Here is a 27,165-nt window from a genome sequence, read left to right as displayed (position 1 = left end):
CCTTCTCTTTCCCTCCCCTTCGCCTTCACCTCTTGTTCCCTTCCACTTCCCCTCCCCTCCCCTTCCCCTCGCCTCCCCTTCACTTCCCTCACTGTCCCTTCCCCCTTCCCTTTCCCTCCCCTCCCCTCCCTCTCCCTTTCCTCCCCTCCTCTTCCCCTCCCCTTCCCCTTCCCCTCGCCTCCCCTTCTCTTTCCCTCCTCTTCGCCTTCACCTCTTCTTCCCTTCCACTTCCCCTCCCCTTCTCCTTCCATCGCCTCCCCTTCTCTTCCCTCTCCATCCCTCCCCCCTTCCCTTTCCCTCCCCTCCCTCTCCTTTCTCCTTCCCCTCCCCTTCTCTTCCCCTCCCCTTCCCCTTCACCTCTTCTTCCCTTCCACTTCCCCTCCCCTTCCCCTTGCCTCCCCTTCTCTTCCCTCTCCTTCCCTTCCCCTTCTTCCCCTTCTGCCTTCCCTTTCCCTCCTCCCCCTCCCCCTCCCCCTCTCTTCCCCTTCCCCTTCCACCTTGCCTCTCCTTTGCCCTCCCTCTTCCCTCCCTCCTCTCCCTCTCCCTTTCCTTCCCTTCTCCTTCTCCTCTCCTTCCCCTTGCCTCCCCTTCTCTTCCCTCTCCTTCCCTTCCCCTTCTTCCCCTTCTGCCTTCCCTTTCCCTCCTCCCCCTCCCCCTTTCCCTCTCTTCCCCTTCCCCTTCCCCTTCCACCTTGCCTCTCCTTTGCCCTCCCTCTTCCCTCCCTCCTCTCCCTCTCCCTTTCCTTCCCTTCTCCTTCTCCTCTCCTTCCCCTTGCCTCCCCTTCTCTTCCCTCTCCTTCCCTTCCCCTTCTTCCCCTTCTGCCTTCCCTTTCCCTCCTCCCCCTCCCCCTCTCTTCCCCTTCCCCTTCCACCTTGCCTCTCCTTTGCCCTCCCTCTTCCCTCTCCCCTCCCTCCTCTCCTTGCCCTTCCCTCCATGCATGGGTGCTCCATGCCCTCTGAGAGAGAAGGCAGGAGCCGTCAGGGTCCTTGCTGGGTGATCTTAGGCAGAGGAAGGAACGGGGAAAGAGCCACCTCTCCCTCTGAACTCTCTTGCAGGGCGACCGAGGTTTCGATGGCCTGGCTGGGATCCTTGGAGACAAGGGCAACAGGGTAAGTCCTGCTTACGTTTCTGCCTTCTTCTGCTTCCCCAAAGTTGCTCAGGAGAAGGTGGCCTCTGTTGGCTCCCTTTGGGGGTTTTTTGCTGCCAGGAAAAGTTGGTTTTGACTGGCCAATTTCTCAGAGCGGATTGGAGAGGACAAGGATCCCCTGATCTTGACTGGTGGTCCTTCCCTGTGATTGAGAGGATCTGGGGGCTTGAACAGCCAGGTCTGTCCTCTGTGACTTTTCCCTGCCTCAGTTAGGGGTGAGGAGAGATTTCTCAACAAGGGAAGAGATGGAGGGAGGGAGGGAGAATTTAAGGCCAGGACTCTCCCAAAGGTGCTTTTTTCAGGAAGCAACTGGACTTCAAGGCCTTTGATCCTCTTAGTTGCTCTTCTCTGCACTTTTTCCAAGGTCTCAATACCTTTTTTGTAGTCTGGTGAACCAAAATTGGTTGCAGGCATGGTCTTTCTGGGGTTTTATAAAGTGGTACTTTATAAAGTATTAAAATTTTTAAAGAGGGACACATAACTAAGGCAGAATACCAGCAAATAACCCAAATCTACAAAGATGTCATCTCAGTTGCTCTTCTCTGCACTTTCCCCCCCCCCTCCCCAAAGTCTTAACAAGTTTTTTGTAATGTGGTGGATGCTGTATTCCAGGTGTGGCTTAAATAGGGATTTATAAAGTGGTACTAATATTTGCATGGCCCTTTATCCATGCACGCAGTGCGGCCTTTAGAAAGGTCCATAGTCCCTAAGGGCTTCCAAGAAGATCTAGAGGTGGGGTGTCCAAACTTGGGAATTTTAAGACTTGTGGACATCAACTCCCAGAATTCCCCAGCCAGCTGCCTTCCTCATCCACACAGAGCTTCCTCTTCTCCTCCAATGGCATTCACTGCATAGTTATGGAAGACTCTGCCAGGCAGTTCTCCCAGCCTTTGACGCTCAAGATTTTTTTGTGGGGGAGGAGGGAGCATACAAATATAACTGATGCTTTTTTTCCCTCTTCAGGGTGATCCTGGCCCCTCGGGTCCCCCAGGAGCCCCAGGTGAAGATGGTGACCGGGTGAGTTCAGTCAAGGGTCCTTGTGAAACTTAAATATTTTGGGGTCTGTTTATCATTCACTGAGCTTACGCCGTAAGTCAACCACTGCCCTCCAGGCACATGAAGACCAGGTGATGCCTCCAGAGGTGAAACAAAGACCGTCAGAGTGATGGGCTATAAGACCCCACCCTATATGTGGGATGTAAAAATATAGGTAGGCTTATAGACAAAGGATTCTTGTAAATCCTTCAGCTGGTGACTCGATCCATCCCTGATTGTCCTCCCTGGGTCAAATGTAGCCACCCAACTTTCACCTTTTGTTTAAGCAATTCAGCTAGATGAGACCAATATTTCCGTGGTCCTGTTGGAGTCCTTGTCTTCAGAATAGAGCAGAATATCATAGTTGAAAGGGACCTTGGAGGCCTTCTAGTCCAACCCTCTGCTTAAGCAAGAGACCCTGTATATTACAGACAAGGGACTGTCCAGTCTCTTCTTAAAAACCTCCAGTGATGGAGCGCCCACAACTTCTTGTGGCAAGCTGTTCCACTGGTTGATTGTCCTCACTGTTAGGAAGTTTCTCCTTAATTCTAGATTGCTTCTCTTCTTGATTAGTTTCCACCCGTCGTTTCTTGTCTCGCCTTCTAGTGAATGAAGCTGCCTCGCTTTCCCTCCCCAAATAGTTTGTCCCATCCTATTATTGTTTAATAAGGGAGGCCTGATTAGGGTGCAGCTCTTACTCCCCCTTTTCTTTCTCCTGCCAAACAGGGTGATGATGGAGAGGTTGGGCCCAGAGGTCTCCCCGGTGAACCGGTAAGTTTCTGGAAAACGGAGGCAGCTCCGTTCCTTTGAGCAATGGGGGAGGCATTTAAAGCACACGACCAGGAGTGCGGAAGTGGCCTAGAGTTGGAGCTCTCGCCTCACAATCAGGAGGTTGTGAGTTCGATCCTAGGTAGAAGTGGGTATTTGTCTTTCTGGGCCCGATGAGAATATATTTTCTGAACAAAACTCCGAATTGGAGACAGGAAAGGCACCCGGCCATTGAAATACTCTGCTAGCTCCGTTCAGTTGCCCAGACTCCACCCCACATGGGATTATGGGGTCGTTAAAAGATGATGATGATTTAAGGCAGGGGTGTCCATACTTGGGAACTTTAAGACTTGTGGACTTCAACTCCCAGAATTCCCCAGGCTGGCTGGGGAATTCTGGGAGTTGAAGTCCACAAGTCTTAAAGTTCCCAAGTTTGGACACCCCTGATTTAAGGCCACATGTCCAAGAGCAGAATGTATGAATTGGTGGGGACCAGGGGAGGGTGCATGGGAATCAGCTGAGATGGCCAGAGGTCCCTACGGGGACTCCAGATATAATGTGTAGAAAGGGCCCAGGTGATGTCTTGTTCAACTGCTCTCCTGAGATCCTTCGCTGAAGGCGAAACCGCCAGAATAAATGATCTCTGTGATGACTGGGGCACGGCACAAAGATAACACAGGCAGTTCAAACTGTCCCTTTTATTGCTCCAAATTCCCCACGTTTCTGGCCAGTCCCAGAGCAAAGTGATGTCCAGCTCTCACAAGAAAGTCCAGCTGCCTCCTGCAAAAGCTCCTTTGAGGCATTGAGACAGGATTTGGGCACTTGAGCAGCACCTATGATCTGCCGATACGTGTTATGCACGTGTGAACACAGAGAGTTAGGACCGCTGTGGGGGATGAGGTTGAGTGTCACTTTGGGGCGCTCTGCGCATTCTTGATTTGCTCTGCTCGAGCATCGTTTGTGCTCAGGGAATTATCAATGCGAAATTACCCTTTCAGAGAGGAAGGGCAGTTGTATCACCACGGCTGCTCTGACTGACATGGCTACTGATTGGCTGCAGAAGTTGTCACTCGCCTTTTCTGGCTGAGAGAGCAGCCCTTTCCTCCACTTCCGCCAGTTTCCTCCGGGGGGGGGGTTGTTGCTTCTGCCCCTAAGACCACCTGAGCATCTGCACTTCTCACCGGGAATGGCAACGTCCTCCCCAAGCTTGGTGGTTTGCTTGCCGATGTTTCATCACCCGTCCGATCAGTGTACTGATGATGTTACCCAGTTAGGTAATGAAATGTTGGCAAGCACATCTCCAACTTCGGAGAGCACCGATGACTCCCCAGTGGAAAGCCGAGCTAAGTTTTTCTTCTATTCAAGAGGATGAAGTTCCTTGAATGGAGTGGCTGGGGAGAGGAGCTATGGAGGCTGATGAGGCAGCTCCTTCAATATCAGGGTAATGATGATTTATTAGCTGACCAGCTGCTGTAAGGCTGTAATACAGAAATGAGGATGCAATGAGAATGAATCAGGAGGTTTATTTAACTGTTATCACTTTAAGAGGCTGTAAATATAGGAGAGGCCCTGTAAGGGCGCTCTCTCCCTACATGTGTGCTTCCGTGCTATAGTTGATGATTGATTGCCTGACTTTGCCTAGTGTGTGTATGTATATAGTCCTTGTAGATAAACCACTGTTTGAAAGACAAACCTCTGCTTACTGTATTTTGCTCCTGAGTTGTCTCAAAATAGTCACACTGTGCACACTCTGACATTCAAACTGGTCCTTCTGCAACTGAAAACCAATTGGTACCAATTCCACCCTCTTCTTGGATGGGTCAGCAAGCGCCTGTATGAAGAAGGTTGAAGTTGGCGTTGTGGAAGTTAGTTGGCCCAGATACTCTCACATCAGTGGGTTTCATGAGGCTTTCCAACCAGTAGAAGAAGCTGCCCAATCTGGTGTCACCAAAGGGCTTTCTCCATCGATGTAGATAAAACGGTATAACAGGGTGGGGAGGAACCTCAGAGATCTTCTAGTCCAACCCATTTGGATCAAATGTTTCCAGACAGATGGTTTGTAGTACAAGTAGTCCTCAACTTGCAACCTCAATTGAGTCCACAATTTATGTTGTTAAAGCAAAACATTTGTTAAATGAGTTTTGCTCCATTTTACGATCTTTCTTGCCACAGTTGTTAAGTGAATCATTGCAGTTGTTAATTAGCAAGATAGTAGTTACCATATTTTTCGGAGTATAAGACGCATCGGAGTATAAGACGCACCCAGGTTGTGAAGAGGCAATTTTTTTAAAAAAAGTAGGTAGGTAGATAGAGGGATAGAGAGGGAGAGAAAGAGAGAGAAATACAGTAGGTAGGTAGGTAGGGAGAGAGAGAGGTAGGTAGGTAGGTAGATAAAGGGATAGAGAGAGAAAGAGAGAGAGAGAAATACAGTATGTAGGTAGGGAGAGAGTGTGTGTAGATAGGTAGAGGGATAGAGAGAGAGAAATAGAGAGAGAAAAAAGTAGATAGGTAGGGAGAGAGAGGGAGAGAGTAGGTAGGTTGGTAGGTAGAGGGATAGAGAGAGAAAAATAGAGAGAAATACAGTAGATAAGTAGGGAGAGAGGGTAGGTAGGTAGGTGTATAGGTAGATAGAGGGGGAGAGAGAGAGAAAGAGAGAGAGAAATACAGTAGGTAGGTAGGGAGAGAGAGAGAGGTAGGTAGGTATATAGGTATATAAAGGGATAGAGAGAGAGAAATATATATATATATATATATATATATATATATATATATATATATATATATATATATATATATAGAGAGAGAGAGAGAGAGAGAGAGAGAGAGAGAGAGAGAGAGAGAGAGAGAGAGAGAGAGAGAGAGATGAATACAGTAGGTAGGGAGAGAGAGAGAGGGAGTAGGTAGGTAGGTAGATGTTTCCAGGTGTATTTATCCATGTGCCGGAGAAAGAAATCGCTGAAAACCTCTAGCACCTAAAACTTTGTTTCTGCTCGGACAGCACTTGGCCAATGTGATTCTCATCAACCACTCTAACTAAACAGCTTTCTGAAAGGGGGGAAAAATAAATTTTTTTGCACTCTGCAAACCTCCCCAAAACGGCTGTTTTTGTGAAAACGGGCCCTTTTAAAAAAAAAAAAAGGCATGAATAGCCTTGGCGGGGGGGGGGGGGGGCTTGCAGAGTGCTCCTAGGGGTGGGTGGGCAAAATACTAGCAAAAAACAGCCTGTTTTTCACAAAAACGGGCCATATTTTGTCAAATAAATTGCATGCATAGCCTTATGGAGGCTTATAGAGTGCGGCTGGTGGCTGGGGGGGGGGCAGAAACGCCCCATTCTTTGCTCATTTCTGCCCTCCCCAGCCCCCAGGAACTGTCTGAAAGCCTCCCTAAGGCTTTGCTCGGTCATTTTGGTGAAGGGGGCGGGGCTTTGGGAGGAAAAAAATGCTGTATTCAATCTATAAGGCGCACCCAGATTTTCAGCCTCTTTTTAGAGGAAAAAAGGTGCATCTTATACTCCGAAAAATACGGTAAGTGAAGCTGGTTTTCCCACGGACTTTGCTTGTCAGAAGCTCGTAAATGTTGATCACACGACCCTCCATGTGACACTGCAACCGTCATAAATATGAATCAGTTGCCAAGTGTTTGAATTTTGATCACGTTACCATGGGGATGCTGCAGCAGTCGTAAGTGTGGGAAACGGTCATAAGTCACTTTTTTCAGGGCCTTTGTAACTTCAAATGATCAAATGAACTGTTGTAAGAAGAGGACTACCTGTATTTAGAGTAGAGTAGAGCAGAATAATAATAGCATAGCATAGCAGCTGGATGAGACCTTGGAGGTCTTCTATGGTTTAGTCCAGTGGTGGGCAACCTTTTTTTTCAACTGAGCCAAATCTCGCCAAAACCACGATTGAAATTTATTTTGAGAGCCACATTTTTAAAACCGAAAATACATAGGATGGTACACTGTTTTTAGTTTCAATAAGTTTTTATTGAGAATATTCTGCATGCAAGTATCCACATAGGTCGGGAGGATACAAATAACACAACTAATAAAACAAAAACTTTAGAACGATATTATTTATCGATAACGTTAAATTCCGTAAAATTTGCCTTACAATGTAGAGAAAATTACATCCTGACAATGACTGACAAAGTCACAACCACTAATGTGAACATTGGCCTTGCATTTCCTTGGATAGTTTGAGTAAGTCAGGTTTGTATGTTGTTGTTTTTAATTTCATCTCTCTCTCCCACTTTCTTTTTTTCTTTTTCTTTCTCTCTCTCTCTCTGGCTCTTTGTCTCTCTCTCCCTCCCTCCCTCTCTGTCTCCCTCTGTCATTTTCTCTGGGTGTCTATCTGTCTGTCTCTCTCTGTATCTCTGTCTCTCTGTCCTCCTTCCCCCATCTCTGTCACTCTCTGTGTGTGTGTGTGTGTGTGTGTGTCTGTCTGTCTCTCACTCACTCTGTGTGTGTGTGTGTGTGTGTGTCTGTCTCTCCCTCTGTCTCTCTCCCCTCCCTTCCTCTCTCTCTGTCACTGTGTATGTGGGTGTGTCTGTCTCTCACTCATTCACTTAATCACTCACTCTGTGTGTGTCTCTCTCTCTGTCTGTCTATCTTTCTCTCCCTCCCTCCCCCTCTCTGTCTCTCTCTGTCTGTGTGTGTGTGTGTGTGTCTGTCAGTCTCTCTCTGATTCCCTCCCTCACTCCCTCTCTCTGTTCCTCTCTCTGTCTGTCTGTCTCACTCACACACACACACACTGTGGTCACCTTGTTGAGTGTTCCAATCACATTTGAAACACTCAACAACTGGCCTGCATTTATGGTATTTTGCAGCATTCAAATGTGATTGGAACACTCAACAAGGTGACCACAGTGTGTGTGTGTGTGTGTGAGAGTGAGAGTGAGACAGACAGACAGAGAGAGGAACAGAGAGAGGGAGTGAGGGAGGGAATCAGAGAGAGACTGACAGAGTCTGACAGAATCAGAGAGGTACTTTTAACTACCTGGCAGCAGCGTTTTCCCTTGGGGGGCTCCTCAGAACATCCCAAGACTTCGGAGGGAAGCTTACAGCCAGGAGCAGGAGCAAAGCCCCTTTTCCAACTGGCCCTTCCTCCCTTGGAACGCTTCGGAGGGAAGCTTCTGCAAAAGCCCGGGCGAGTGACAAGAAGTTCCCACCGTTACGAAGTCTCCGAGGCTGTAATTTTCTGAGCTGTGCGCGTGCGCCTGTTTTCCATGGCGTAGAGCAGTGGTGAGATTCTGCGCGGCGAGCGATGATTCCGGGGGCCATCCGGGAAGAGGAGGAACGCGAGGGGGGACCCTGCCCCCCCACTGATGGCCTCCGGAATCATCGCTCGCCGCTGCTCCACACCGTGGAAAACATAGGCGCAATTACAGAGGCTAGCTGCAGAGTCCTGACTTTTGGGGCGGCCGCCCGAGAGGAGGGAGGGGAGCGGGCACCCGGCACACAGAAGAGCCGCATTAAAGGGTGTAAAGAGCCGCATGTGGCTCGCGAGCCGCGGCTTGCCGACCACTGGTTTAGTCCAATCTTTTCTTGCAATCCTCCAGCGGAGGAACAAACATACTAGGATCTTTTCATGCATTATTTTTATGTAGGCGTTCTCCTCCAGGATTCAAACCCGTCTACCATGCATGCAGTGGGAAATTCCGTGTTGCTGCAATGTCCACAAGAAAAAAAATTGTCTACAGAATTATAGCTGTCAACTTGCACCAATTTTGGGGAGATATCTCTTAACAATTTTTGGAGCATTATATTTACTCGCATACTTATAGGCTTTTCACCCACGTAAACTAGGGAGTGACCCTAACAGTTTGAGAACATGTATTCTATTCTTTCACTTGGGTATCAGCCCTACAATTTGCCTTTGTGCTGTTAGGCTTCAGACAATAGGTTGAAATTATGACCCTCTTTGGTCAGCTTTATTTTTGCCCACATATTGTGGACTTCTCTCCGCTGCTTGCCAAAAAACTGTCAGTGCTTTATTTTTGTATTTTTCAGTGGATGCTAAACTGAAGTCACGAGTTCTAGTCCTGCCTTAGCCATGAAACTCGGCTGGGAGACTTAGGGTCAGCCCTTCTCTCTCAGTCTAACCTACCTCACAGGGTTGTCCTGGTGGGAAAAGCAGGAGAAGAAGGAAAATGTGTTGGATATGTTTCGCCCCTTGACTTAATTGTAAAAATAATAAAGGTGCGATACAAGTAAATAAATAAATTGCACCTCCCTGTAATGGCGGCCACCTTCGGCCTTGGCTGTTGGGTCCTTTGGTCATGGCCAGTGTGGTCATGCAGAACTGTGTCTTCTTAGGTTGCCAGCTCCTGGTGCTCATGAAGCAAAATTCTCCCTCAACATTGTCAATTGCCTTTTCCAGTGTCAGGTTTATAGCACAGCACAAGCGGAATCTTCTCTGCTCCTCTGTTCCAAATTACACTTGTTTCTTCTTGCAGGGTCCCCGTGGTTTGCTTGGACCGAAGGGACCTCCAGGGCCACCAGGACCTCCGGTGAGTAGAATGAAATATTTTGGCAGGAAGCCGGGATGCCACTCTGCCACCCATGATTGCCTCCCGTCCTTCAATTCTCAAGGACACTTTCTCACATCATTGCAATGGCAAAAACACACACTTTGCACTTGGTTGGCTTTCATGATTTTGCATGGAAATATTTCCCCACCTTCCAACGTGCTGCGCAAATGCCGATCAAAAGGAGAGTTTTCAGGACTGGATCGCAGGAAAGATGACTTTAGGCGTTATTCCTCCTCCCAGACCAGACAGGGATTTCCTGGGTGCAACCATGCTGCCTTTGCCACCAGACCTGCAGAGTGGGTGAACGGGACTGCCATTTGGCCTATGGGTGCCCCGGGGCCAGTTCTCACGGCCCGTGAGCTCAATCCCACATCATCCTTCCCTGGGAGCAGGAGAAAGCCAAGCACGAAAAACCGTGCCTACAGCGGAGGGAGGCTCTACAAATGGGTGGAAACGCTGGGAGGGGGAGGGGGAGGTTTAGCCCAGTTCTTCTCCCTGCAAAGGATTTTGGCAGGAAAACTTCAGGCCAGCAACTTTTGGGACAGGATGAGCCCAGTTTTAGTCCCCCTCTTTCACTCGTCAAGGCAAGGGCCAAACCCTCCGAGGATTTTGCATGGGAGGTGAAGCAAAAGAGATGAGTGGTGCCCTGGCCTAGAGGTGGAGCTCTCACCTCACAGTCAGGAGGCTGTGAGTTTGATCCTAGGTAGAGGCAGATATTTTTCTCTCTCTGGGCGCAATGAGAATATATCTGCTGAGGAAAAAACTCTGCATTGGTGACAAGAAGGGCGTCTGGCCAGTAAACACTCTGCTAGCTCCATTACCTTGCCCAGACACCATCCTGCAAGGGATTATGGGGTCATTAAATGAGGAGGATGATGATGATAAAGCAAAACAGGCCTTCATTATTGTTTTTAAAGATACCACCATTTTTCCTATTGAAAACTTCTGTTTCACCGCTGTGTTTCAGCACCGTGATGTGAAATAGGGAGGGAACGCTTGGGAACTATTTCTTTGTTTTGCTCCTCCGAGAGTTTTCCTAGCAGGCATCACTTGGGGTTAGACAGCTGGAAATAGGGCTGGGGAGGGCGGGGAGGGGGCTTCCGTCCATGCTCACTGTGGTTCACGTTGTGCCTCTGCCTTCTTTTTTGAATTTCCCCACCAGGGCATTGCTGGGATGGATGGACAGTCCGGCCCGAAGGGGAATGTGGTAAGTGGCTGCCCGCCACGGGTGAGTTTACTGGCGCTGCGTAAATTAAACCCACTAATGACTTTTCAGACCGTCTTCATTTTGAAGCTGGTGGACATCGCTTTCCTAAAGTAAATGGCGCTAATTAATTTTACATTTTAAATTGATTTTCATGAGCAGCATATTGCGTTTTCTTGAGTGAAGAACTCGCTGGAATAATCAGTGGCCATCAAATATTCCAGCGTTGAGGGCTGTGTGTCTCTCTGTGCATCGTGAGGCACTTAGGTGCCTAATTGGTTGCCAGGAAGGAGGAAATGAGAGGGAGGCCATCCCGCTCTTGAAGGACCGTCCCAAGGACGATGGCTGGATTATTCTCCAGGGGGCCCAAAGGCTGCCAGCATTACTGCTGGTTCAGTGCCCAAAAAAATTCTGCAAAATCAAGATGGCGCCCACGGCAATAGAACTGGTTTGGGGGTGTGGCAGGCCGGGTTACTACCTACTCAGCCGTATCGGTAGGAACCAACCTCTGGACAAGAACCTTCTAGGTGGGAGCCTTGCTACGGGAGTCCTCCACTGGAAAGCAGGAGGCTGGACCTGCTCTCTCCGTCCTCTCTGTTGCTTTCATCTTTCTCTCCTTTCTTCTCTTTTGCAGCTCTATCCAGGCCCAGAGCTCTTCCTCCTGGGTTCTCCTTTCCAGACCCCTCATCGTCCCTTCCGTGAACTTACTCCACTTCCATAGAATCCTAGGGATGGAAGGGGCCTCAGGGGTCTTCTAGTGAAACCCCCCTACCCAAGACAGGAGTTCCTATACCACCCCGGACAAACGGGTGTCCAATCTTTCTTGGAAAACCTCCAGCGATGGAGCACCCAGGAGTCTCGGAGGCAAGCTGACCCCTTCGATTAATAGCTCGGAGTCCATTTTGAACTGCGATGCCCAGAACTCCAAAAGGGATCTGAATGGGACAGTCAGTTCCGAGGGGTCCTCATTGCTCTCTGGTTGTTTTCTTGCAGACGATTCATTATCCACACTAGATAACATCATCAGGACTAATAAGGAGTGGGATTTGCTCTCATTTTATGTTCTAGTGCAGGGGTGTCAGACTCAATTTCATGGAGGGCTGCATCAGGGTTGTGTTTGACCTCAAAGCGTGGGGCATAGCCAGCTCGACGTCACTCGTGTCAGGGGCGCCTGTGGTGGCCCGAGGGCTCTGCCAGAGAAAACAGGCTCCTGAGCTCCGCTTTCAGCTGGGAAGTCCCCTGCAACCCCCTGCCATAGAAAATGGAGCACACAACCTTCCCAAGCTCCATTTATGCTGAGACAGGCATCATGGGCGGCTCCTTCGCTGTTTCCAGGGGCCAAATCTAAGCACTCCGTGGGCCAGATGTGAGTTTGAGACCCCTGTTCTAGTGACTTGCCCTGTCAGTGTTGGTGGGGGTGGAGTTAATGGTTCTTTGGTTGGTTTGTTTACCGTTTGGCAGTTCCTTCATTTGTAGTATTTACTTCTTGAACGTTGGTCAGTTCTCCTAATCCTGGCTGGGCTCCTGTTAATGGCCCTCAAGGTAGCCCTTTTCTTGAGGAAGTTGCTTCCCTCTTCTGGCTTACGTGTCCCATGTGGTTGAGGAGGAGACCCCTTCGCGTCCCACTTCCAGGACTCAGATCCTGTCCATTGGTCCTTTATTTTCCCACCCAAATCTGTTCCTTTCTATTTTCTCCTTGCTAAATTCCCTGCTACTCATTCCGGCTCTTTTCGAATCTCCTCTTTCTCCTTTGGTTTCCCCTGCTAGTTTTGTGTCCTCTCCATCAGGGGTCTCCAACCTTGGTGACTTTAAGACTTGTGGACTTCAACTCCCAGAGTTCCTCAGCCAGCTGGCTGAGGAACTCTGGGAGTTGAAGTCCACAAGTCTTAAAGTCGCCAAGGTTGGAGGCACCTGCTCTACATCTCAACCCTAAAGGAAGAGCAGGAGCCCTTCCCTCGCCCCCAACCTTCCCTTAGGAGAAAGGTCGTATCTTTCCTACAAGGAAGGAAGTCCTGTGCTCGACGGGGGGCCACTTTCTAGGCCAAGATGTCCAATGGTGGGGAAAGAGGCACCATGGTTTGTGGGTGACTAGTGTCTCGCACAACATTGTGCAACTGTTTGGTCTCTGAAATTAGAGCTATGTCAGAAGAACACCCACAGAAGAAGCATTTTATCAATGTTTGGATAATAGAAGTAGAAATTAGGAGTTTAATATTGCTATGTAAACAAACTGAGGGATACGGTGGATCAGTGGCTAAGACACTGAGCTTGTCGATCAGAAAGGTTGGCAGTTCAGTGATTCGAATCCCTAGCGTCGCATAACGGAGTGAGCTCCCGTGACTTGTCCCAGCTTCTGCCAACTTAGCAATTTGAAAGCACGTAAAAAATGCAAGTAGAAAAATAGGAACCACCTTTGGTGGGAAGGGAACAGCGTTCCGTGCGCCTTCGGTGTTGAGTCATGCCGGCCTCATGACCACGGAGACGTCTTCGGACAGCGCTGGCTCTTCGGCTTAGAAACGGAGATGAGCACCGCCCCCTAGAGTCAGGAACGACTGGCACAGATGTGCAAGGGGAACCTTTATCTTTACCTTAAACAAACTGAACCAGACTGCTGTCCACTAAGCACTTATTGTATATTATATAAATAACATTTTTTTAAAAAAAGAGCTTTGTCAGAAGCAGCCTCAAGTTCGCAGTCCCATATTTCACCGTACTCAGAAATAAAAAAAAATGCTTCAGCTGTCGGATATCTGATCTGAAATTTCAATGCTTTTTGCGTTGTTGGTTTTTTCCCAAACATCAAAAGCATTATTAGCATCCAAACAATGACAAAACCAGGTAAAATGGATGTTTTAGGGTCTTTTTCATTAGCAGGTTCGAGGTTTTGTAAATCATCGTAGTCAGCAGTTTTATACTGCTAGGGGCCATATTCCTGGCAACTACTGCAACGGGTTTTGCTTGTTATTTTTTTGCAGCGTTACTGATAAAAAGTATAATCGGTTCTAACCCAAGATCCCCATGAGGATTTTTCGTTTGGGTTTCTCCCAAGTGAAATTGCTGAATGGGCTTTTCTTTTTCAGGGTCCTCAAGGTGAACCTGGACCCCCAGGTCAGCAGGGAAGTCCAGGTGCTCAGGTGAGAAGGCGCGATTCCATTAGGGCAGGGGTGTCCAAACTTGGCAACTTTAAGACTTGTGGACTTCAACTCCCAGAATTCTGGGAGTTGAAGTCCACAAGTCTTAAAGTTGCCAAGTTTGGACACCCCTGCATTAGGGGGTTGCTGGAGGGTTGGTCACCCCTTTTGCTCTGGGGTTGGGATGGACATTCCTAATGTCGGTCAGTCGATTGAATGAAGGCATGTAGCAAATTCCCTTCTTGCCGCTGTTGGAAGAAAAATCCCATCTGGTTCAGTTCCAAGCTGGGAGAAAAACCCTGGAATCATGGAGGCTGATTGGAAAGGTGGTTTAATCATGAAGCAGAACCACCAAGCCCATGGGTCTCTGGTGCAGCTGACCACATGGAGTGGAGAGTAGGCTTCTTTTTTTTTTAATCCCTTCTCTTGGGGCTTTGAACTTGAGCTTCCTATTCCAGTGCAAGAACATGTCTTCTACTGGCTGTTGTCAGGCTCCCATGGTCTCATGTACAAATCAGAGTTTGTCTGAGCTAAGCTTGGCCGACATGTTTGGCTGATGCAATGTCCTTAGGAGACTGTGCAATGGAGTGAGATCCGTGTCTTCTGCCAAATGGTCCTATTACGTACTGAAGGGCTTTGTCTTCATCCCATCACCCTGGAGCTGAAGGCCCTTTGTCCTGTAGATAGGCTGGCCCAGCCCTGCTGGGGCGATTTAGAAAGATTTGGGGGCTGCTTTCCAAGACCACGTTTCTCCTTTAGGGAAATATAATTCTTAGGATTCTAAATACCATGCAGAATTAAATCATTGTCCAAGGCAAAAACATCCTTAAAGGTCCAATTTATTCTACAGGCAAGTTAGCACCTCTATGGAATTCCAACTCTGATTTTCTCCCTGGAATTCCACCCAGTTGAAAGTTCATGATCTATCCCCACACCCACAAATCCATCACATGTTCCAATCATCATCTTCCACGCTGGCATCTACACCCCTCTGCTTCCGGTCAGGTGTAGAGGTGCGGAGACAAAAGATGACCTTGAGCTTCTATAAAAGAATGTCAACAATCCATTCTACAATCCTACTCCTTTCTATTCCCCCCTCCCAACTACTACACTAATGAAACAGCATGGAAAATTATAAGAAAGTGTGGCAGGCCAAAGATCCTAAAAAGAACATAACTACCGGCCTGACAGGCGGCCTCTCCTCAAAAGAAAAACGTTTCCTGCAAAGAGAATAATATAAAAGTTAACATAACAAAATTAACCACCTCTTCTCCCCCCAGGGGACCCCCTTGACTTCTCGGGAAACTTCCCATTGAATTGCTTTACTAACTTCTCCACTTTTAGGTTCCCACTGTTCACCCAATTAACTTCAGACCAAGGGTAACCCTTCCAATGCACTAAGTACTGTAAGCGACCCCTATTCAGCCTGAAATCTACAATTTTTTCCACCTCAGAATAATATTCTGCCTTTTTAAGTACTTCCCAAAATATTTCATTCTTCTAGGAGAGGGGTGGGAGCTAACTTTATACACCACCTTCAGGTCAGGTGGGAAAATTCCAGCCTGAAGATCTGGAAAGACAAACCACACTGGGGGCCCAAGAATCCACATCCTCAGTGGAAGAGACTTCAACGTATAAAACATCTTCCCTGTGGAAGCTCCACAGCAGCCTCTCGTGATTGAGCATGGGGGCTTTGGCAGCAGCAGTCTTCCTGCCTGGTCCCTTGCAGCATGGAGAGAGACTTGGTGTGATGGTCTCAGCACTCGGGAAGACGCCATGCTTGGGGGAAAAGACACCCCCCCTTTTCCTCAAGGATGGGGGTCCCAGAGACCCTCCTTTGCAAGCCAAGAATCTAGGAGAGTTGCAAGAGTCCCAGAGAGTTTGTTGGTTCAGTTCCAAGTGGGGAAAAAGAGACTGGAAACAGGGAGGCTGCTTGGAAAGATGGTTTAATGGTGGACAGGTATCACATGGCTTGAGTTCCTAGGCAAAAATGGGAGAGATGCCAAGAGTGCCCAGGTTTTAGGCTCTCTGTTGGGCTTTGAATTTGAGCTTGTGTTCTGATTGGTTGTCAGACTCCCATGAGGCCATGCAGGGGCAACTCTGTAGGCTGCCATGAGTCCCAAGCTTGGTTGGCTCTTGCTGGGTGATGATGTAATGAAAGAGCTTTGGGATTCCTATTATGGCTCTGCCTGAAGGAGGTAGATCTTTGTTATGTAGAATAGACTGGCCCAGGCCTTAATGGCCCATTAACAAAGGTGTGTGTGGGGGGGAGACTGAATTTCTGCCTCCCTTTTAGGGGAAATATTCTCCCCTTTTAACATTTCCTAAAATATCTCATTTTCCTTGGAGGGGGTTGGGTGCTGATTTCCTACAAATTGAACATGTCTGGGTGCCTTGGGGAGGGGTTTTTCCTTGCCTCCTGCCACAGCTTTCCAATGCGGAGGGGAGGAGGAAGACTGGAATCCCTTTTAGACCGAAAACCAACCCTGCTGTTACTGGCTACTGTTGGAAATTGTCAAATATGTGTGTGTGTGTGTGTGTGTGTATTTTTCATCTTGTTGTGCAGAAGGAAACTGGGGTTTCAGCCTTGGCACCCACAGGGTGGAAGTCTTCCCTTAGCTGGGTGAGGGTTGGGGTTAGGGAAGGGAGTGGCCCTCTGGGGTTCCCCTGGTGCTCTCTTTGCCTCTCACCCCCCCCCTTCTCCCCTTCTCTTTCTAGGGTCTTCCCGGCCCTCAAGGTCCCATCGGAGCTCCCGGAGATAAGGTAGGTGGATGGCAAACGCCCATCCTTTAGAAGAGGCTGCTGGAATTCGGGGCAGTTCCTGCTCTTGTGCTTAAATAGCTGCCTATGTATTTCTTTCAATTTCTGTGCTGGGGAGTCTTTTTCCTTTGAGGAAATAGGTGCGACCTACAGCCTCTTTACTACAGATTCTAACACTTGCACCCTCTGAAAAGAGAGTGGGTGAAAGCAGGAATGGGTCAGGGTCTTGCCTTCCTCCAGCTTCCCTGAGTCTTCACGCCGCCCGGTTTCAGGTCAACGATCAAGGCTCAGGACCCTGGACGGCACCCCAGAGTTCAGGGATGAAGTTTTAAAAGAGAGTCAGGGTCCCAAGAAACACCCCCCCCCCGCCAACAAAAGGAGACTCCGAGGCTTGAGTTTCCTCAAAGTTCCACTGTCAGGCATGCCTCCCTCAATAACCAAGAAAGAAAACTCCCAACTCCATTGTTCATGGAATTAAAATATTTACTGGTTATGAAAAGATAGCAACGAAATAAAGCAAGATCTGAGCCAGAAAGGCGCAAACAAGTACATATCAAATGATAACCCAGCCCCCTTCCTCCAACGACTCCACCCCAGTGTCCAATCTGCAACTCCCTTAGGTGTCATGTGGGGTGCATCTCCAAATGGCATCATCATCATGTTGGTATGCAGGACGGTTGGCTTTGACCAGGTCCAACGACCGGCCACCAGCATGCGCAGAAGATGGTGAGAAGAAAACTCCCTTTTTCCATATCACTTCCTGTACCATTTATTCCCATCCCAAATACCATTCCCCCACCCTCCCCGTTTCTATGGCAGCCGATAGCAAGTATGCGAAGCAGAGGCTGATATCCACTTTATTAGAGATGTCATATTGGCACGTCTGGGAAAACGCGAATCTGAAAGTTTCCAGGTTTTCCCCACCCAAAAAGAAAGATCCAATCCATCCCATGGCCCAATCAGGCACCATCCAAAACTGGAGATGCATCCCAGTCACACCACTCCAGGTGCAGGGTAGAGTGGCCTTGACTCTTGGAGAAAGGAATGTTATTATGACTATATATCTCCCCAGCTCTGAATGATTCCCCCCTTCCCAGTTCCCACAGCAATCCGTGTGGCAGGTCAGAAGGCCCAATGCAAAAGATGACAGAGCGGGTGTTGGAAATACGCCCAGGGGCCAGTCTGGGCATTTGAGTTGCCTACATTCAGGCCGTCCAGCAGAGCCTCGTCGTCTGGCCAAAGCTCCTGGATCTCTTGCGGAAGGCCCCCCTGGAGGCTTTGAGTGGGCAGAGGACAGAGAAGTGCCCAGGGCTCCTCTTCTGCTCTGCCCATCTCAGGTGGAACTGGAAGGCCCTGGCAAAGAGATCAATAACTGTCAGAGAATCTGACCCAACGGGCACCTGAGCCCAGCTCGGCTCCTGCAGGAGGCGGTGGAGAGCCCTGGCCTGTTCTGAGCGCTTCGTGAGGTCACCGGAGGGAATGCGGAACCCTTTGCAGGGTGAATGGGCTCCGTGGGAGGGAGAGCAGGGGACGGAGGACGGCGGCAAAAACCTTGTACTTGATCCAAGATGTTCCAGAGGGCTGATTCCTGGGAAGGCCCACGTCAGCTCCTGGTTCCTAGGAGGAGCCTACAGTCTTGGAAAGCCCAGAGCATAATTGACAAACCAGTGAGCTCCCTGCTCTTGCCCTCCTGCACGTTGGTTGCAAAAATGTCTCTTTCTTCCATAGGGTCCCCTGGGGAAACCGGGTCTTCCTGGCATGCCTGGAGCAGATGGCCCCCCGGTAAGCTCTGCTGAGATCCCTACAGGAGCCCCTTCCTTCCTTCCTTCCTTCCTTCCTTCCTTCCTTCCTTCCTTCCTTCCTTCCTTCCTTCCTTCCTTCCTTCCTTCCTTCCTTCCTTCCCTCCCTCCCTCCCTCCCTTCCCTCCCTCCCTCCCTCCCTCCCTCCTTCCTTCCTTCCTTCCTTCCTTCCTTCCTTCCTTCCTTCCTTCCCTCCCTCCCTCCCTCCCTCCTTCCTTCCTTTCTTCCTCCCTCCCTCCTAACATCCTTCCTTCTCTTTCTTCCCTCCCTCCCTCCCTCTGTCCTTCCTTCCTTCTCTTTCTTCCCTCCCTCCTTCCTTCCTTTCTTCCTCCCTCCCTCCTAACTTCCTTCCTTCTCTTTCTTCCCTCCCTCCCTCTGTCCTTCCTTCCGTCTCTTTCTTCCCTCCCTCCCACTCTCTGTCCTCCCTCCCTTCCTCTCTCCTTCCCTCCCTCCTTCCCGCCTCCCCTGGATTCCTGCAGTGGGCAGGGGGTGTGCAAGAGGATCTCCAAGGTCCCTTCCATTATATTCGCCTACGATCAAACCAGCATTGCTTGCAAAGATCGTTCCCAATAAAGAAAGCTAGATGGCTGTAAAATTCCACCAGGCAAATGTCTGTCATCTTTGATTTGCAAATATAAATGTGTCCTTGGGAACCTGCCCTTCTCCAGCTTTGGCTTCTGCAAGGAAGATGGGTTGGTTGTGCCTCTCTTGCAGCTGCCTGCATTAATCAGAGGTCTGAACAGATGCCTGTTTGAGTCCCGCAGAGAGGGGGAGGCTTTTGGGGAGGGGGCAGGGAAATACCCTCGGTGCTTCCCCTGGTACCTTGACCTCCGTTCTCTTGACCTGCAGAAACGGCCCCGGGAAGACGGGGGGGGGGGGCTTGGCAGGTGCAGTTCCGTCTCTTTGCTCCTGCTCTTGGTGGCTAATTAGGAGAAGCACCAGCTGGAAGGCTGCCGGGGGGGGGGGGAGGGGGCAGTGCTGGTTTCTGGCAGGGGCAACCCTTAGCAGGTGCTCAGCCAAGGGGATCCCTAGAGATGCCAAGCTTCCTGCCCAGAGATGCCTCCCCAAGGCTTGATTTGTGGTACCCATCTATGCCTGGCTGTCTTAACCAAGATGGAGGATCCCCTAACCTAGAACACCCCCCCCCCTTGTCCCTGTTCTTTACTGGACCTTTACTGGACCTCAGGGGGGTTGATGAGCAGAGCACTTTCTGTCTGCCTGGCTGGTGAATAGGACAGCCGAGGGCCTTTGACTCTCCAAGAGAGGGTGCTCGGTCTGCTGGAACCCCCTGGAGAGGAAAGGGCATGGAGGGCTGGAATGGTAGCCAGCTGGGGGTGGTGGTGGTGAAGAGAAGCTTGTCCAGCAGGCCCAGGGCAGGAAGAACAGGCAGCCCAGCCTTACACTTAGGCAAGAAAAACCAGAAGGACACATACAGACTGGGGGAAACCAGGCTTAATAGCAAGAGGGATCCTGGAGGCTTAGTTAAATAGGAGCCAACCGTGTGCAGCAGAAGCCAAAAAAGCCAACACAATCCAATTTATTGCATGAACAGAGGGATACAATCAAGATCAATGGGAGGTACTACCATTGCTCTATAAAGCCTTAGTAAGACCACACCTGAAATCCTTCATCCAGTTTTGGTCACCACACTATAAAAAAGATGTTGAGACCCTAGAAAAAGTGCAGAGAAGAGCAACCAGGATGATGAGGGGACTGGAGGCTGAAACATGAACGGTTGCAGGAACTGGGCATGGCTAGTCTAGGGAAGAGAAGGACCAGGGGAGGCAGGATAGCAATGCTACAATATCTCAGGGGCTGCCACATAGAGGAGGGGGCCAAGCTAGTCTCCAAAGCACCTGAAGGCCAACAATGGATGGAAACTGAACAAGGAGAGATTCAACCTGGAAATAAGGAGGAATTTCCTGACAGTGAGGACAATCAACCCATGGGACAGAAGTTGCCTTCGGAAGTTGTGGGAGCTTCATCCCTGGGAGCTTTCAAGAAGAGACTGGACTGCCATTTGTCAGAAATGGCATGGGGTCTCGTGTTTGGGTGGGAGGGTGTTGGACTAGATGACCTACAAGGTCCCTTCCAGCTCTGTTCATCTGTTCATCGGCTTCTCTTGCTTTCCTTGCTTGCAGGGCCATCCTGGCAAAGAAGGGCCTCCGGGCGAGAAGGGCAGCCAGGTACGTAGACGTCAATTCCTCTGGGTTCATCCGCCTGCCGTCATGAGAAAGGGGGCTGCAGAAAATAGCCCTGCAACCTGGGCGTGCTGGGTGGGAAAACACAGCCCGACCCCACAACCTGTGGCTCTTCTTGAGAGGGCAGAGGGGGGGGGAGGAGGAGGAGGCCTCAGGAGACCCACAACTACAAACGGGTCGGAAGGGAACCTGATGGGTGCATCTGTGTTTAGAGGTCACAACTAACCTTGTCTCCACACTCCCTTCCCCAGTGGGTTGGGGGCGAGGGGGAAATACCACTGAAAGACGTAGCTGCTGGTTTCTTCCAGCTGAAGGACATCCCTTAAATCAGCTTCTCAAACCTTTGCCGAAGACAGTAATGCCTAGTGGCGTTTGCCTACGGACGTTGAAATTCACCAAGGCAGTGTTGGGGAAGAGACTGGGGGACTGGGAGAAATCGCAGCTGCTTCCTTGCTTTGCGACGATTCCCTCCTCCTCCTCCTGGCTTTGCACCAGAACCAGAGTTTGCGAGGGGGTCCGCTTACAGAAGGGAGAAGTGGGCCCACCCGTCACAATGTCCGCAGCTGCTCTGGAAGTCATTTAGCAGGCAACAGGGAGTGTCCAGCTGTCTCTGGATCCCCAGGTAGCCGCCTTCTATACAAGTTTCATCCAAAGACCTCCTCAGCTCTGGACGGGGGGGCTCCTCAATTTGTCCTGGCTTCAGAGGAGGCTGGAGATCCCTCTGGACCGCAAGGCTTAAGTCCAGTGGTGAAATTCTGAATTTTTTACTGTGGGCGTGGCAGGGGAAGGATGCTGCAAAATCCCCATTCCCTCCCCACTCTGAGGCCAGACAGAGTTGGCATTTGCCGGCTCTCCAAACTACTCAAAATTTCCGCTACTGGTTCTCCAGAACCTGTCAGAACCTGCTGGATTTCAGCCCTGCTTAAATCCCCCCACAACGTGTGTTGGATCACACAAGGCGGATGCACGTAGTGGTGGTTGAGAGGGAGGAGTAGGAGTAGGGTGGAAGTTGAGGAGAGACCTGCTCTATCTCCACCACCCCACCCAAATGGGATCAGCCCCGTCCTCCCTTCTGATCTGGGGGTCCTTCCCTGGAACAGAACGTTAAAGAATCTGTGTATCTTCTTTAAAATAAGGTGCAAAGTTGCAGTTGAAAATATGACAATGCAACCCCAGTGATCTTAGTTTACTGAAATCAGGCCTCTCTTATTTTTTTTATAAAAAGACTCCCACCTTATCTTTTAAACTATTCAAATCAAACAAGAAACTGCAGCTGGAATCCGGCACAAAGCAGAGTCCACGGAGGCAGCGGAATAAAATATTCATGGAATCCCATTGTGATTTAAGGGGGAAGCTTCCAAGCGGCCCTCAATACGTCCTCCTTGTCACCTGGTTGGGGTAGAAGAGGAAGAGCAGAGGAAGGCCTAATGGAGCCTCTTGGAAGCTGCCTTAAGATAGTCAGGCTGAACACTGGTGCAAAAATCATGACACCAACATTTTCGGACAGAACATCCCAGGTTATAGAGGAAAAGGGTGGGTCAAGTTCAGACGTTTTTTGCTGGGAAATGTGGCCATTGTCAGAAAACAAGCCTTCCCAGCAGGCACTGAAATTCACGGGTCCCTTTTGAGACAAAGCACGGAGGACGTAGGCGGGCCTGGGGGTGTCGTTGTTAAAGCATACCACGTAAAGTGCATCTCCTGGTGGTGGCACATCTTTTCTGTAGCCAATGGGAGTCTTCTGGAGGTTAGACCCTCCAGGAGTAGATCCGCCAATGGAAAGGGTCTCCCCTCCCTTTGGATTTCTTTCTCACCAGGGGATCCGGCAGAACTGCCTCAGACCTGCAAGCTTTTACCTTGAATTTAAGAAGGTGATGAGGACGGTGTAGGGCTAGGCGGTGAATTCTCACACCTGCGTTTCTTGCTGCAGATGTTCTTTCCGCAGGGTGGCATCCATGAAAGAGCTCCAGCCGCAGCTCACCTTCTGGCTCCCTTCATGCCAAGGCCACAACCTGCCCAGAGTTAGTTCGCTCCGTGCCTAAAGGGTTGTGTAACCCATAACCTTAACCGATGCCTTTAGCAGCCTAGCCACTGTTTGCTCGGGGTGTGTGAAGCAGGCCCTGGGGATCCCAATGTATAATATGGGCATTGGCTTCGACAAAATGTTGTATTATATCAGCCTAGGTAATTTGTTTACCTGCAAGGTGGGCTCTGATTTTCTGGCAGGAAGGGGCATAAACGTCCTATTTTCTCTCAAAGAGCATCTCGCGATGGCTGAATTCTCTTCCCTCCTTCTCCTCTGATCACAGGGTCCAGCTGGCCCTCAGGGCACACTTGGGTATCCCGGATCCCGTGGAGTGAAGGTAAGCAGCCGGAACACCGTCTTGGGGCCCTTCTGAATGCCGCCCCCATCTCTTCCTCTCATAGAGGCGTGTGAAGGTTTGGTGGGGTCTTGAAACGAGTCTTTTCGAGACTGCTGTGACTCTGAACACCGGGGACTGGTCTGCCTTCTGTGCCGTTAAAAGACCTGTGGCCTGGAGGATGGGCTAGATGACCTGTAGGGGGTCATCTAGCCCAGCATCCAGGCCTCCCCCCTGTGGACCAGAACACACTGTAGGGATGTTTGCAGCAAGTCCTAAAGAGTCAGTCTTCCAAGTAGCACACCCATCGAAAGCAGAACTCCGAGGCAGGGAGATTCCTCAAAGAACATGTTTATTGGATACATCATATCAGCACAACCGGTGAAAACCAACTCTGTAAGTTCTCGTGGCTTTCACCTAATTAAAACCGGAAAAGTTTCCCCTCCCTTATATGGTATAAGTGGAAGCTCTGAAGTGGCTTCTGAGCAAATGATAAGAGTTTCTCACACCAGTATCTAAACTTTAACCGTGGCTGAACTCTTCATGGCTGTTGTTGTGGCCTGTAGGCCGCCGGCCCCTCCAGCAGCCAAATCAGACGAGGAGGAGGAGGAGGAGACGTGGGAGTCAGGGTCAGCATAAAGGCAACCTGAGAGCTCCGAGGCAGAAGAGGGAACAGAGCTGGCAGAGAGAGAGAGACAGAGGCACAGCCTGGGCCGTCCGTCAGCCTTTAGATGGAGAGTCAACGGCCCCCAGGTCTGGAGGTGGCTGATGAGGATGAACAGCTGGGTCCAGTGCCTGATGCACAGATGCACAGAAGGCAGAGGAGAGGAGAACAGTGGAAATCTATGGGCCGGTCCTTGGGACAGAAGAGCCACCGCTGCTAGTGAAGCTCCCTCTAGCTCTGGGGATAAAAGGCAGGGGCGGAGATGAATAGATATGGCAGACAACTATTCATCTTCCTGCCAGACGGGGGGAGGGGGAGGAACAGAGGAGGATCCTGGGCTGTCTGTCAGTCCTCAGATGGAGAGATATGGCAGACAACTATTCATCTCCCTGCCGGATGGACTTGTTAGCCTGCGTTGAGAGAGAAACTTTTTACAGGGGCTGCTGGCGCTCTTAACAAAGGAACCTTTTGAGTTCACGTCTGTTTGGGGAGCTGGGTCAGAACAGCTGCTAACCTGGGATCAGAACTTTGGATCTGGCCAGAGGATTCCTTCCCGGACTGCCCGGCTGTTGCCACCCTGGGATGCTGATTGACCTGGCATTGGGTGCCTCAAATGTCGATCCCTTGTTGCTTGTTGTGTTGGAGGAGATGCCCCACCTGGCCACCACACGCTGAAGGCTGAAAGCTTTTCTCTGCCAGGATTTTTGGCCCGGGAAGTCTTTGGCGCTCTCCTTGGCATAAAAGGGCATCCCGCGTGGGGAGCCAAGGCTGAGAAAGGCTGTTGGGGGAGTGAGGCGGGTCCCCAGCTGCTCTCTCCCTCGTTTCCCTCCTTCCGTCCCCACCAGCTTCCCTGCCTGCCGTTCCCTCTTCAACTCCGCCCAGGAGCCTCCCCTCCCCTCGCCTGCCCCGGCGGCCTCCCCAATTCCCAGGGATTCGTTCAGGGAGCTCTGCGCCCGAGTTCCTGCCAAGGTTCTCCTTTCCAGGTCAATCCTGCCTTAATTGGAAGAAGGCCTAAAACGGACTCCAGCAACGGAGGAAGGCAAAGGGAGCGTCTCAGCGTTCAAATCATTGGGCGCCCCCCCTCCCCTCCCCCCCCATAAAAACCCACAATGATGCTGCAAGAAGCCATTTTAAAGCCTGCTGTGGGCGTACTGTTGTTTCCTGATGCTCAGGGGGGGGGAGGGGCTGCTTGTGAAGGGGCTTGGATTTGTTTTCAAGGCATTTCACCAGCAGCCCCTTTCCCTCCCCCCCCTCTTTAGCCACTTAGAGTCAAATAAAGGCCGGTTTTCCCCCTTTCCGTGCAGTTTTAAAATCCCTCCCTCCCTCCCAGGGCCCTCTGAATGAGATTTCACCCAGAAATTGCCTCCGTGTTGCCCTTTTGCAATATTTATCAATGTGCATAATGTTGATAGCCTCGGAAGAAAATGCAAGAAGCTGTAAGCATCCAATCTGAACAATCTTCCACACAAAATTCAGATAGGAGGAAAAAAATAGGTAATTTGGAGCTGCTGGATAAAAGGAGAAAGTCAAACAGGGAGAAGTAACTTTTCTGACATTGCCTGCTTTAGCGTCAGATCCGTGACTGGTTTGAAAAACGTTTCCTAAAAAATGTACCTTTTGACTTATGTATTCCTTTTGGTGCAACAGAAATCAGACTCCCCAAAAGGGAATGAAATGTAAAAGTTACCAGGGGGGAAGGGGGAAAAAATGGAGGGGGAACTTGGAAATATGCCTAACAATGTACATTAAAAGTTCTAACATGAGGTTTTAAAAGTAAGGGTGCTTAATGATGTATAACTATGTAATAGTGTTATGAGGATAGCTGGAAACCTGAACGTGACTGACACTTCGGCCAAAAAAGAAGGGTTTTTTTTTGGGGGGGGGAGAAATAAATGGAACCTGTATATAAGAAGTCAGACTCCCCCCACCCCCATTTCTGTAGTGTCACCTGCCTTTATGATCCTGAGAAAGCTGAGGAACAGCAGCTGGCCAGGGGTTCTGGTGCAGCTGCAAACCGAGGCCAGGTTGCCTCTGGTTGTAGGTCTTGAGCTGTTGCAGACTCGGGGACCCCCTGCCAGCCATCAAGAGCAGAGACATACAGGGACCAGCAAAGGACTCACAGCCACACTCCACTCCGAGAAACATTTGCCTGGGGCCCATTTCTTGGCTGGATGGAAGCCGTCTTCAGTCCTTGGCATCGCTATGGAAATTGGCCAGTTCCGGGGCCCCATAAAGATCATCTCAAATGCATCACAGCTTCTCCAGACGATTCAAGGTGGACAGCAGCCTCTAGATCACCTCCGCCAGCTGTGACAGGCTGGTCTCCTTCCCAGATGGAGGTCTGGAGCCGGAATTTGCTTTGCTTCTTTCTGCTAGTCCTGAAAGCAATCAGGTTTGGAAGAAGTTTCCATGTCTTCAATTACTTTTTCCGTGTCCTGCATAAGGCAGGATGCAACGGTGCCACGAGAGTTGTCCCACAAGGCAGCTCTCGGACGACACCAGTAGAGGAAGAATGCCTGCGAGGGAACAAGAGAGGAGAAAGTAACTTTGCATTCTCCCATCCAGCCTAGTGTGGCCCGAAGAACCTCAGAAATCACTTTAAGGGATATTCCCTTAAGCTCCACTGAAGATGTGACCTAGCCTGGTAACAAAACATTCGGAAACCAGCTGTTCTCACTCAGCTCTCCAAGCACAACAAACCCTCTGAAGTGAACTCAAAGATTCCTTTATTAGGAGCAAAAGGTTTCTCTCTCAACGCAGGCTTAACGGATCTGTCCAGCAGGGAGATGAACAGTCGTCTGCCCCACCTATTCATCTCTGCCCCCTGCCTTTCATCCCCAGAGCTAAGGTGGGGCTCTGCTAGCAGCAGTGGCTCTTCCGTCCCGAGGACCGGCCCATAGATTTCCATTGCTCTCCTCTCCTCTGCCTTCTGTGCATCTGGACCCAGCTGTTCCTCCTCTTCCTCATCAGCCACCTCCAGACCTGGGGGCTGTTGACTGTCCATCTAAGGGCTGACGGACGGTCCAGGCTCCACCTCTGTCTCCCTCTGCCAGCTCCATTCCCTCTTCCCCCTCGGAGCTCCCAGGTTGCCTTGATGCTGACCCTGACTTCCACACCGCCTCCTTATCTGATTCGGCTGCTGGAGGAGCCCAGCGGCCGACAGGCCACAACAGCTGCCCACAAGGTCAGAGATTGAACCTTCACCCTCGTATTCCTCCCTGTTGCCTTTAGGACCACTACAGCCCCCACACACACACCCTCTAATCACAGCCTTCCTTCATCTAGTTGGGCTTGGGCTAGAAAAAGCCCAGGCGATTCCCTTCAGCCCAGGACAGTCCCTAACCAGGCATGGATTTGGAGGGGGTGTTGACCCAAGACTAGCAGTCTCCTGTGAGGTCAAGAGTCCAGTTAAAGCAAAAGAGAAATGTTTCCGCTTCCCAGCTGGCAAGCGGCCTCTCTCAGACCCCTCTCATTCTGCCTCTTAATTTTCAACCCAAACCCAACCCCCTTTTGTGCCTTTTGTGCTTCTTGGGCATTGGAAGACGAGATACTGTCTTCTTTGGAGG

General features: G+C 50.2%; 1 protein-coding gene across 1 annotated transcript in view; it reads left to right on the top strand.

Moving 5' to 3' along the window:
• COL5A1 (collagen type V alpha 1 chain) overlaps positions 1-27,165 on the top strand; it is a 207,323-nt gene that overhangs the window by 106,269 nt on the left and 73,889 nt on the right. The window contains exons 7-16 of the mRNA XM_081967084.1: positions 1,056-1,109; positions 2,111-2,164; positions 2,909-2,953; positions 9,409-9,462; positions 10,646-10,690; positions 13,768-13,821; positions 16,537-16,581; positions 18,307-18,360; positions 20,519-20,563; positions 22,885-22,938. Coding sequence (XP_081823210.1) covers positions 1,056-1,109; positions 2,111-2,164; positions 2,909-2,953; positions 9,409-9,462; positions 10,646-10,690; positions 13,768-13,821; positions 16,537-16,581; positions 18,307-18,360; positions 20,519-20,563; positions 22,885-22,938 — 504 coding nt within the window. The remainder of the gene's footprint in view (positions 1-1,055; positions 1,110-2,110; positions 2,165-2,908; positions 2,954-9,408; positions 9,463-10,645; positions 10,691-13,767; positions 13,822-16,536; positions 16,582-18,306; positions 18,361-20,518; positions 20,564-22,884; positions 22,939-27,165) is intronic.

This window comes from Natrix helvetica (genome assembly GCF_964273705.1).
Source record: "Natrix helvetica genome assembly, chromosome: 15".
Classification (NCBI taxonomy): domain Eukaryota; kingdom Metazoa; phylum Chordata; class Lepidosauria; order Squamata; family Natricidae; genus Natrix; species Natrix helvetica.
This window is presented reverse-complemented; position numbering and strand designations above follow the sequence as displayed.